A 12,716-nucleotide genomic window follows, 5' to 3' on the forward strand; every position below is an offset into this window, starting at 1 on the left:
GTTCTGTTGCGATTCCTATCGTCTAGTTGCAATAGCATAGCTTGCATTCATTTGCTGATGTGCAGTATTACTTTATCATGTGAAATTTCGTGGAAATTAGCCATGCTTTTAAAAAAATCACGGCATGGAGACCACTAATAAAAGCACGGACTCTTAAGTACATGAAAAGTAGGACATTTCTTTATTTGACAATTGACATCCCTTTGTCCATGAAAAACATAATTGTAGTTTTTTAAGCAGATTTTTATCAAACAATCTGGATGTTGACTCCATCTATTTAGGCATGCTGTCTTTCCCTTTTCGCTGCACTAAACCACGACGTGCAAGCTAATTAAGGCTATATATAGTTATTAGAACCGGATCTCCGATGGAACCGGCAGTGTGCTCGGTTCACTGTTCATCTATTTGATTGGTTGAACCACCTGTTCGAAACCTAGTCCATGTTTTAGCATGACACAAGTGAAACTGGTGCGGTGGTAACTTCCTCCATTGGAAACTTATGTGTAGGGTTCAAACCTCCGGTTCTAGCTTTTCCTGGTCCGACCACCAATCTGGTCCTAATAACTAGGATTAAGGCTGTTAAATCTATATCTATTTTGACAACTTTTTATGAAGCAAAAAACATGCAGATGCTCAAATACACTGCATCTTTGAGAGACTGAGCTTGCAGATCCTTAAAATTGATGAGGTCACTACAGTCACCTAGCTATATATGGGCATGTCGTATACCAGAATAACACATATTAAATCTTAGAATAAATCCAGAAAAATACGAGCACTCGTACCGAGTAGAGGACTTGAACCCTAGTACTCGGCCTAATTTTATAATATTTCATTACTTTTATCAAAGATTTTGACCTAATATATTCAAAATGACAAAGTGGTATAGTCAATATTTTAAAAAACTAGATTCAATATTTTTCAAATGAACTCAATTTTTGAATTAACTAGTTTAACATTTGTTATAAAAATGTTAAAGTAGTATATCCAAAGTGCTGATCTAGTTCATCTAAATTGTTGATCTTTAAAAAAATATAAAAACAATAAAACATTCTCATGTTGGATCCTATTGTGTCAAATTAAATGTCCATAATACAACAATTAAATAGATTTAAAGATAAGTTCATTATTTACGGGAAAGGCAAATTTGAAGTTTAGGAGAAAAGTAGCCTGTGGCCCATTAAGATTGTACATTCAACGCAATATCCTATTTCTGCCCATTTATTTTTAAACAATTATTTTTTATATCTAGAATAATTATATGTACTTCATTATTTTCTTAAATAGGAAAACTTAAACTTGAATAAAAGAGAAAATAAATATTAAATCTTGTCTTTCCTTGTCATTTCCCTAATGTTGTCTTGCTCCTTTCATTTGCTTCACCTATGGCATGATGATTTTTTTCTCTACACAAGATAATTGATTTCTATGCCAATTTTTTTTCTTATACCAGAACATCTAAATGAGCTATTGGGAGGGGATGGATTGAGGATTGGTACCAACAAAAATAATAGAAATAAATTATTTTAAAATATAAGTATATATGTTGATATAATATTTAAATATTATTCACATCAATTTCAGTTTGAAGATTAACATTAATATGGTAATTACAATTAAATTGTTAGAACCTAAATCAAGGATACTAGATATTATCCGATGGTGAATTAAGCCATTTGGATTCAAGTCCTAGCACATGTGCTTGTATTTGTGGGTTTATTTCAAGAACTATGATGTTATTGTTTTTGTAGTAAGCAATGTACCCATTAACAAAAACAACATTGGTCGTGGTACATATCTCAGGATGGTACAATCATAAATCTAGCAACAAACTCTATCGATACTATGAACAAACAGTATCTATTATCAGTATAGTGTTTAAAAATTTAATTGACAGATATATATGACCTTTTGAATGAGTGCATTATAAAAATTCATCTAACAATCACACTAAAATCTAATATAATAATAAAGTCAATGTTGACTTCAATTTTACAAATACATCCACTTTTTCTTTTTATAAAATACCTTGGAATCGTGATTCTTCTACACCAAATCGGATCTAAAAAAAGGATCATTTTTTAGGATTGTGATATTAACAAAACTAATTGTGATGTTGTTTTTCGTCAAGATCGTTTATGATTGTATCGCTCCTATATGATTGATCGTATAGCTAGGGTCACGATTGTTTGAATATAAATATCTACAGTGTGTCATGCACAAGCTAGGTTAATGGGAACGTGTGGTATGATAGGATGTTTGGTACGGATCTGGATCTAAATGTTTTTTTTTTGGGAAATAGGTATTTGTAGCTCTAAGATATATTGGATGGATCTAAAGTTACAGAGGCATGTCAAGACTCCTTAGATAAAGAAAAACTTAATCATGGTTTAAAGCAAATATAAATATTTAATTGTATTGATTTAGACCATGTCCTGCTCCAGTAGCCTCCAGCCAGCCAGCAGTGTTTTCCTCTCACACCACTCCAGCAGCAGCCTCCAGCCACCAGCCAGCCAATAGTATTTTTCTCACACACCACTCCAGCAGCAGCCTCCAGCACCAGCACAGCGAACAGGGCCTTAGCGTATAAAACGTGGATCCAACATCAATTTCAAAGTTGTAGCTATGGCAAATAGACGCCATAATAGCCGTCCGGAACAAAGCCATGCAAGCATTTGCCCATAAACTTTTCCACGATGGGTGCTCTGATTCCATGATAACGGAGTTAACAGAAATTTAGTGCATGCAAGAGATGCCATTTGTGCTCTTTATATATCTTCTTTTGTGGCTGTGTGCCAAGAACAGCTCCGAGTTTGGTACGGAATGTGAGTTTACAAGAGCATAAACCTGAAATGTGCTGTCGCACTTAGTCGAACTCGATTCTTTGAGACGTTTAAGCCATTCTAGAACGTAATGCAGATGCGTCTTGCGCGGCATGTGAAAAGCGAGGAAAATAACTTCTTGAAAGCTGAAATTCAGACAAAAGTACAGAGTTCTTCCTTCCTACACGCAGTATTTTGATTTCACAGTCCGCTGTTAGGCGTTAGGCCCTAAACAGAAGAGAACCAGTTAATGGCGCGGCCATGCCATGTCACCCAATCGAGCATGAAGGTGGCAGAATCAGAAGGAAAAAAAAAAGAGCGAAGACGACGGCACTATCACATTCGTAGAGAGATCGATCTCGATCGGACGGATGAGCAAGCCGGCCGGCGCGGCGTCCACGGAGATCTTCTAGGCGGCACGGGGCTTCTTGGGTTCCGACGGCGTCCTCTCGTGCTTGCGAGCCAGCAGGTGCGGCGGCGCGCGCAGGCCCAGTACCACGGTTCGCTTAACCGGGGGTGCCGGCGGCGGCATCGCCGAGCCGGGCGCTGGTGGCTTCCACGGCTGGAAGACCCGCGCGAGCCGTTCCTCCTCCTCCTCGTCGTCGTCCTTGCCCTCCTCCTCCTCCTCCTGGCCGTGCCCCTTCCGGGCTGCGCCGCGGGCGTGCTCGGTCCGGGCGTCCCGCAGCAGCGCGGCGAAGAAGAGCTCCTCGGCGGCCTCCGAGTCCCTGTCGAAGAGGTCCTCCCAGAGCCTCACCAGCTCGGCCCTCGACATGATCTGAGGTACGAGACCGTCGTTGTTGCCGGCCGGCGCCGCCGCCATGGACTCGCTCGACGCGCGCGCCGATCGACCGAGACGCTCACCGGTGGCGGTGCCTTTTGCTCGGCGTTTTTGGCGCGAACAGAGCTGGAGCGACGGGAGCTGCTATGCCTATGCGCGCGTTCTGTGCCCTTATATGGAGGCGCCGGTGCACGCGGACGCGGCGGATCGGACTCGGAGTCCGCTCTCCGCTGACCTCGAGTTCGTTTCGGCCTCGAACTTCTGTGGGCGGTCCACGGAAATACTCCTAAGGGATTGTTATATATGGACTTTTGTGATCGGAATTGTAATTCAATTCGGCGAAACTAGCAAGTCGGATAGGAGGGAAATCAGCCTTGCAAATGGAAATCCATTTCTCGGTTCTTCATCGCGGCTTCTTCGTCACCCCCGGCCGGAGTCCGTACGAAGCCGCCCGACCATCCCCTGCCAAAGGCCGCCTGCCACCCGTGTCGCGCGCCTGGCAACGTCACGTCGGCACCCGGCAGCGGCAGCGGCAGCCGCCCGCAGCCGGTGCCGCGCGCGCGCGAGGCACGCCGCGTCACCGGGGCTTCCGGGTGTTCGCCCGCAATCCTGCTCTGCCTACGTTTTGACTTTTGAGCCCCGGCAGCCACCATCCGTGAACAGTGAACTGTTCTCTGACTCCGTCCCTGTGGGTGAACCAGAGCGAAGCTAGCGCTGAAGGGAGGGGGTGCTTTGTCCATAATTCTGCTGCTAACTCTTTAATTTATTAAGTAGAAATTTGATGATTAACATTGAGTTTTTATTTCGATAGGGTGCTCGGCCACCCCCTGCGGACAACGTAGCTCCGCCCCTGGGGTGAACTACACTAGTGCATTTCTCTTGCTCGCCGCAACATTTTGCAGCTTATAGGAGTAGTAACTTTTTTTAACGTACATAGCATTTTGCAACTAGTACCGGACGGTAATGTACGCTCCCAATTGATATTCTGTCGATAAAAGTACAATTACCTTTGTTAAATTCTTGTTTATTCTCATCATATGCAGGTGCAAATGTATGCTACCTTAAATAAACGTACTAATAATTTAATTTCAGACCGACGGAGTAGTACGCAAACGACCCTATCCCAGAATAAAATTAAAAGACCAATGCAAATGGAAATGAATCGTACTACCTCCGTTCCAAAATATAAGCATTTGTTGATTTTTGCTGATTATGTTTGACCATTCGTTTTATTCAAAAAATTTGAGAAAAAATAAAAACAATTAAAATATATTTCAAATATATATACGATGATAAAACATATCATAACAAAATAAATAATTTTTTTTCACAAATTTTTTGTATAAGACAAATGGTTAAATAAGATCAACAAAACTCAACAAATACTTATATTTTGAGACGGAGGTAGTATATCATTCTCCCTGGCCTTTTGCGATCCGTTGAGGTCTCGGAACAATTAGATCACCCCCAAAATCGTTAAGCAGCAGGTCGCTCATGACTCATACGGCTTAATCTGCTGTACGGGAGTTGGGGATTGTACGCAGTTGTTACTATACGATACGGATGACCATACGTGGCCATGTATTTCAAGTTACAAAAATCTTCGACAGCACTTCCACGTATCGCAGAATTATTGCCGACTTATCCAGGATATACGGACATGCGATGGATGTGATAGGCCTTCATTACTTTTTGCTCTTTGAAGTTGCATATGTGCGAACGGATCGGTCCGGTGGCTAGCTCCAGCAGTGGCCGAGCTGCCCACCAGCGTTCGAATCCCAGTCTGGGCGTTCGCTGGTGTCGTACGAGGAGGCCGGGGTGTGTGTATATGTGTAAGCGCCTCGGTAGGCGCGTCCTCGGACTTCCTGACAGTCCATCTGCGTTGAGCGTGCGGTCAGTGGGGGTGCCCAACTTAATTTCTTAAATGCCAGTCAGTGCTCCTGACAATATTAAAAAAAAAAGTTGCATATGTTAAGGAACACGTGATCTCAACATGTTTTTTGAGTCTCGCCGGTGTGTGTTGAGCAGAACCGATTACGGAGTGCAGGATTCCTGGTATCGATTCAGCTCTCCCCATACCAAGTTTTCAATGTCCTCCCATGAAGTCGCAGCCCTTAGCTCCTTCCACAAGCTGAAAATAGCTGCCAAGACATTGTCCTCGTGCAGCATACAGTAGCACCTGAAGAAATGCAAGGCGAGAATGTTGCAGTTATATCTTGGTAAGGCAGAATGGATACTGCATCCGGCTCGCAAATAAGGAACCATGGTGAGATCATTGCTGAAAATCCTATGTCAATGCGAGCAAGTTTTAAAATGCAAAGAAACTGGTTAAGAACTTCTGGTAATAATCCATTAACTTGGGATACAGCAGATAGAAGAATGTAAAATACGGATGGAGGAATCACTGTAATTCAAAACAATGCTTACATTGCGCGATATGATGCCCTGCTGAACTTTGAATTTTTCACTGACTTATATATATCAGTATTTGCTTGCCCCCTCAGTAAAGGAAGCTGATAGCTCCGTAGGAATTCCCTGAGAAGGTCAGTGTCACCCCGGAAAACATCCAAGTGCAATGGAATAATGTCACATAGAGGATCCCCTGCTAACACAGGCATAATTAGATCTCAAAGATAATTGTAAACTTCACTGGAATCAAAATAAAAGGTAGACAGATGTGGGTATCTTGTTTTATCTACCTCCAAACTGAGCATAATTTCTAATATCTATTCAAAATGCAATTTGAAAATTCAAATTTTATGCAAGGAACAGGCCACAATTCAGAATTTTGAACAATCAGATTTTTTTTCTGGGCAAACAGTAATGTAAACTCCGGTTATTACATCTTTAGTTTTATCAGTCAGTGATGCATGTCACGAAATAATTTTTTTATGTAGACAAGAAAATGTAATCAATGCTAAACTACTAAGGAGCCAAAGTGAATCGGCTGCTCACCAATGGACAGATCGCTGAAATCAATTATGTGAATTGCATTCATTTTTTCCGGATCTGCTTCGTAACTTCCTTTACTGTTACTGAAAGAACTCGATTCTGTGATCCCCTCAATGAGAATGTTATCATCCATTATATCTGAATGTATCCAAGAGGGGAGTAAGTGCACTAGATCACCATCATCCTGTTATTTTAATAAGCAAACATTAAGCCTAACATTTGACACAAGTTAAATATAAAGAAAAGCAAACTGCAACGTCACCTTAACAAACTTGATGAGGAAGTCCATATTGGGAGGTAGATATCCTTCAGCTTTCTCAATTAGAGCTTGTGGAACAGAGTTCCCCCTAAGTGGAAAAGTGAAAAAAATGTTCAGGTATAAAAGCTTGTTGTCAAATTGGGTAGCAACATAAACATTGTGGATGCATAACTGGTTAAACAAAGTCTATGCAAATCAATGTGTAATTTATTGCGGTTATGATTTTACTTTTGTGGAAACTTTGAACTGTTAAAAACAAGCTATTTGCAATATTCCATGATTCAATGAAGACCTATCCAACATAACTCTAGGAATATTATTAGAAAGCCCAAGCACAGTGGTCATTGGGTAACAAAATTTTAAGTTTCCATGTGCCATCTTATATTTGATTAAATTTTTATTTCACTCTGGCAGTAATGTATGACTGAAACATGACATGATCTACACAAACTAAACACAGAGCAAGAAACAATAGTGTTTTAGTGAAAACACAGAGCAAGAAACAATAGTGTTTTAGTGCCCCTTTCAAAGATATGCTGAGTAAATATGCACATGCTTCGCACTCACCAGTTAGCTAGGTGCTTCTTTACATTCTTCATTCTCCTATTTAGAGTAGAGACTAGTTGCTGCCATTCAGGTAGAACCGCGGCATCATCACAATCTTTCACATCACTGTTGCCAGATTTGGGTACATGCTCCATATGTGGAAGAGGTAATAGATGTATATTTCGCATTTGAACTCCCAAGGATGACGCAAGAGGAAGAATATCAGTCTTGGACAGCACATCACGGCTGAAAAGGAGTAGATTCAAATTGTGATTATTGCAAAACCATATTTTTCTGTTTGGGAGAACTGAAACTCATATACTTAGTTACTTACATGCGAGCAAAAATATCTCCTTTGCACTTTCTCGTAACCATGTATGGCCAAATCGGTCTGTTTGAAACATCAGGTGAACTGCTCGTTCCAAAGCGTTGCTTGCTCCAAAGCCCAAGAGGAAAACAGCTGTTTGCATAAGAAACCTCCAGTGGGTAGTGTTTAACTAAAACATCTGGCATCCCTTTTCCATCCCATGGAACTGTCCTATAGATATCATCCTCATATTCAAGAAAGCCACTAGCAATTATCTCAGGGATGTGATTGATCAAAGGTGAACCACTTTTTTGCAGGAGATCATAGAACTCAAGCTGCAGTAGGAAGATTAATTATCACTATAACAGAAATGTCACTTTTAACCACACTAAGTTGCAGAAAAAAAAAGCAATACAATACCTCTGTGCCCAAACCATGAACAGAATAAGCCAATCCTCCTTCAGCATATATTTTAATCACATTGCCAGAGACAATGAAGACCTGAAAATAAAGTTTGTACCATATGTTACATATAACATCAATAACAGACCTACAAACATACATTGCAGCTTGAAAATGAAATTATCCGTTCTAATACAGTATTGAAATTTCAATCTTATAGCTCAGATGATTTCATGGTACATGAGGGAGCAATTATGCAGCACACATCGGCATGCTGAAGTTATGAGCTTACTAAGCTGAAGCCAGACACATCAACAAGTAAACTAGGTAGCATGACACCCAACATGAATCTGTTTCAACGTGCAACACATATGTGTGTAAAGATTTAAAATCAACATAATATTACAAAATACTTCATTGTCATCTATGAACAGATAAGCTAAAATTCGATAATAGTTTCTTGATAGCAGTAACTTTTAGACACTAAATAAATGAGAAAGTACTTACTGGGTTGCTACCAGTGCCAACAGGAAGCTTCTCATCCTCTGTGGGTAGTGGTAAATTATGGCATGCACATATCTCCTCTAAGCATGAATACCATTTGTCAACATTTATTGCTAGGCATGCACCCTGTAGGAACAGGCAGATCAGTTAGAACAATGAAAAGAACATACTCAATAAACAGATAAAATCTACTAAAAGTAAAAAAGTGCACATTCATTACGTGCACTGAAAATTGAGTCCAGTAAAAGAAGTTAAAAATGACAAAGCGAAACGCACCTTCCATACTAGTTCTCTCAGTTCAGGTTTAAGAAACCAAAGCCTGCGCAGCCATTCTCTTGCTTCTCTCTGCCCTAGTGAATTCGTTGGACTCCAGATAGAAGAATAGTGATCCCTTTCTTTCTCAAGGAATTGTGACAAGAAACCTATATCATAAGAGAATTCTTGATTCTCCAAACTTTCCTGAACACCTGAGAACTCAAATGCAGAACAATGATTTATGCTATTTGAGGTACTTAGCGATTCTGAACCTTTAAACCTTTTTTCCTTACGGCTCATGTCAGGGTGGTTCCATCCACTCATTGGAACAGATGGATGATTTTCATTATCTTTAACAGAATTTCCTGGGACAGCAAGTAAACCAGCTCGGCAAACTCCTTTGTGCCTGTGACCAGGTGCCATATCCAGACATACATGCTGAAAATTAGACTGGTTTACAAAGTTCTGTGTCACTGCAACTGTTGTCTCAAGGTTCAAAACGCAATGCCACCATCCACTAGGAACAAAAATAGTCTCTCCTGGCAATTGTGTGAATTCCAGTGGCTTCTCATGTTCAGGAAGATGTGGATAGATATCAAGCCACCACTGCAAATGGCACATCAATCTTGAATTTTATGTAAAGAATTTTAAAAAAATGAGAAAAGAAATAGAATATTAAGTACATTGCCTGCAATGATGTTGGAGTTTCAATGTCAACATCACCATCTTCATCATTTACATGTACCGTGACACCACCAGGAACTCTTCCTGGAGGGTACAATGCCCATCTATGAAAATATGATCAATATTGTAAGTGGTAAATCACGATTTAATCATTAAACATTTAGCATTGACAGTGTGGACAATCAACAAAAGTGGTAAAGGTCGATCTTGAAATACAAATTGTTTTATCCAACATAGAAGTCTGATAATTGGTTGATACAACTATACAAGATAAGTTATGAATTAATGACTAAACCAGAAATAAGCAGATCAAGGGGTGACCCTTTTCAAGTCTGTGGTTTTGAAAAAAAATGAAAACAAGCGGTGATAGAGAAACATTTCATGACCTTTATGTACCACTAGTTTAGAAGTTAACATTCACAAGTTTAGTAAGGAATCATTCAGTTACAGGTACCAAAAATCAGTAAAAATGCAGGTATCACTGTCAGGTAACATTTAATATAGTTAAAAAAAGGACACTCAAACCTTTTTCGGCCACAAAGAAGGGTATTCCATGCACTTGTCAGTCCTGGATCAACATGCCAAGAAGCACCTGATCTTTCTGGTCCAATAATAAGCCATCTGAATGCTGGACGTTGATCATAATCCAGAATATCAAAAAATTCTTCTTGGAATAAATGAGGGATACTGTAATCTTCCAGTAATGCTGGCGCTGATTCTCCAAACTGCAACGATTTGTCAAATGAGTCTTTTCTACTGGTGTAGCAAATGAAATTAAGTTATGAATACAGAATACCTTATCATCAAATATGTATAAAGGATCTTCGTCATGCTGGAGTTGCATGTAAGAAACATAATCCTTTAGTTTCATAGTTATCTTCTGAGGACTTCTTTGTGATATTCTGAATGGAACTTCACCAAAATCCTTTGTTAGTTGCTGCACAGTCCATTTTGTCCTTGCAGGCCAGGTTTCAGCCAACTTAGTAAGCAAAACCTACCAATAAGACACTTTCATTGGGTGGGGGAAATAGAGGAATAAAATGCAGAAATTCAAGTGTTTTTTAATCTGAATTGAAACAAAAAGTTTGATAGAACTTACTGGGCCTTTTCCATCATATTGAGAACGAAATTGGTTCAATAGAAGGTCATCTTTCCTTTCCACATGTCCATCATCAAATGAAAAACTACTCAAACTAGTAAAACATCTATACCATCTCCTATATAGATATAAAGAATTGAACCCTACAGAAGATGTAAGTGTAAAGGTAGGAATATGAGCAGAACAAATATATACAAGAAATGGACAACAAAAGGTACATGTTAATTACCATCAAACTGACGAGGTTTCTGCAAGTTCTCATCATTTTCTGAACATAGGCCAAGCCTGAAAATGAAGAAATCAGTGCCTAACCTTTTCAAAATGGTTACATAATTAATAAGGATGACATTTTAGACAACAAAAGTAACCCAGTAGAATGGGCTTAGCATAAACGAGTAATACATCACAAAATTTTAAATGACCACTATACCTGGACAATGTTGTCTTCTTCCAAGAACCTTTGTATTCAAGAGGACCCCCAATTGAAAGACATTTGCTCATCCAGAGAGGTTCTTCATTACAAAGTATGTACATGACACTGGCAAGTGATTAAAAGTTAATACAGTGTCAAATAATACACGGATGTAAGAAAGAGATACTAGCAAAAACAAATGTTACTCAGAAGCAAAGTTTTAGGCTCATGCTTGCTAAGCAAGATATAATAATAGGATATTTTTATACTCACAGATGTGATCAAGAGAGGAATTTTGAACCCTTTAAATTTGGATCTATTTCATCGATCCTCAATGGAACAAACCTCCACAATTCTGTAATTTGTGGTCAATAATACAGGGTGAATGGTCAGGAGAATCAACTCACCTAAACCCTAGAGATCAGGCTTACAAATATATCTTAGGAAGTAATACAAATATCTAGTCAATCCTGTCATAATCTATGTGCATCACTGGGAGGAAATGGTATGGTAAGTTTAAAATTTTCTATATTTGTTTGTGGGGTGTCCCATCTCTGAATTTGTTTGCAAAAGTGTTTAAGTTTGTGACGAATTGATTCAGAATGAATGAATGATAACTATTTTATTGCATAGCTGCTACTGCTACCACAGGCTCCAGTTGTCCCTTGCTATAGGCTAGTTTCTGAAGGCTATATAAACTGTGCTCTTTTCATGTACAGCTAACTGTCACCAAACAGATTCCAGGCTCCAGCATTTATCATTCACAATGCGTTCAATTGAATCGACTAAGTATAGCACAAAGCGTACGAAAAATGACTCGCTGCACTGAAACTCCCTGTTTCTTAACACACGCACTATAGCAAAACTGGTCTGGGAAGGACTCTGTAGCACAGCACGCAAGTAGGCTGCTCTAGCCGTATAGCTGGAATTCAGAAAAATTCAGCCCGAAGTGCACCGATCACCAGAACCTGCGACTTCCGCAAATCCCGCGGTCGACGCTGTCGTCTCACCAAGCTACAAACCCCCCACTCAGCTCTCAACACTGCGAAATTCTGCCAACCGTGTGACATGTAATTGAGAGCAAGGGACTCGCGCCCCGCGAGAAACCTCGATTCCTAGCGTCGAGAACGAAGCAGCAGCAGAGGGGGGACAACATGCGGGCGGGCGGGGTACCTGCTGACGCAGGCGAGGCGCCCGATGTCGGCGGGCGGGAGGAGGTCGACGACGGCGCAGAGCACCTCGTCGGGGAGCACGGCGAGGCCCCCCAGCGCCGCCTCCCTCCGGCCGCCGGCCGCCGCTTCCATCGCTCCGGGGTCCTGGTCGGTGGGTCGCGTTGGGTAGAGGCGGGGGGCGCGGGCCGGGCGGGATCAGAAGCCAGCTGTGCGTGTTGAGAATTGAGATCGGTGGGAATTGCGCGTCGGGGACAAGCGAAGCGAAAACGCCAAAGCAGGGGAGGAGGGTCCCACGCGTCCACGCCGTGTGGTTATTTATATATAGCTGGGGAACCGGATTCGGGCCCTCGACGCTTCCGGTGCTGCGTTGGCGCCGCGGAACAGTATCGAAAATACGTAAACGTTTCTGCTACGCGTAATTCCACTGAGTACGCAACACAAATCGTACTGCAATTTGATGAATCAAGGTCTGCAAAGTGGAAGCACGCGTGATCTCCAACAGAAGAATTGAAGAAACGGCGAAC

General features: G+C 41.0%; 1 protein-coding gene across 2 annotated transcripts; it reads right to left on the reverse strand.

The window, feature by feature from the left end:
- Positions 1 to 5,498: 5,498 nt before the first annotated feature.
- LOC120690327 (F-box protein At1g78280-like) lies at positions 5,499 to 12,483 on the reverse strand. 2 transcript variants are annotated; one of them, XM_039972951.1, is made up of 17 exons: positions 12,194 to 12,301; positions 11,294 to 11,375; positions 11,039 to 11,146; positions 10,838 to 10,893; positions 10,609 to 10,751; positions 10,306 to 10,503; positions 10,035 to 10,234; positions 9,514 to 9,613; positions 8,847 to 9,431; positions 8,574 to 8,696; positions 8,085 to 8,165; positions 7,692 to 7,999; positions 7,379 to 7,603; positions 6,815 to 6,899; positions 6,556 to 6,736; positions 6,028 to 6,202; positions 5,517 to 5,779 (listed from the first exon to the last, which is right to left on the reverse strand). In XM_039972951.1, the coding sequence occupies exons 3-17, from the start codon at positions 11,140 to 11,142 to the stop codon at positions 5,635 to 5,637; spliced, it is 2,709 nt and encodes a 902-aa protein (XP_039828885.1). In that variant the 5' UTR covers positions 11,143 to 11,146; positions 11,294 to 11,375; positions 12,194 to 12,301; the 3' UTR covers positions 5,517 to 5,634. The 2 variants fall into 2 exon arrangements, with proteins under 2 accessions (XP_039828884.1, XP_039828885.1); XM_039972950.1 differs by lacking the exon at positions 11,294 to 11,375 and having other exon boundaries at positions 5,499 to 5,779; positions 12,194 to 12,483.
- Between the last annotated feature and the right edge of the window lie 233 nt (positions 12,484 to 12,716).

Source organism: Panicum virgatum, chromosome 9N (assembly GCF_016808335.1).
Source record: "Panicum virgatum strain AP13 chromosome 9N, P.virgatum_v5, whole genome shotgun sequence".
NCBI classification, from domain to species: Eukaryota; Viridiplantae; Streptophyta; class Magnoliopsida; order Poales; family Poaceae; genus Panicum; species Panicum virgatum.

Coding starts and splice junctions, on each gene's coding strand:
- LOC120690327 (XM_039972950.1), bottom strand. CDS start 12,324: ATGGAAGCGGCGGCCGGCGGCCGGAGGGAGGCGGCGCTGGGGGGCCTC. Junction 10,894..11,038: donor AAGAAGACAACATTGTCCAG/GTATAGTGGTCA, acceptor CTTCATTTTCAG/GCTTGGCCTATGTTCAGAAA. Junction 7,604..7,691: donor GGAGATATTTTTGCTCGCAT/GTAAGTAACTAA, acceptor ACTCCTTTTCAG/CCGTGATGTGCTGTCCAAGA.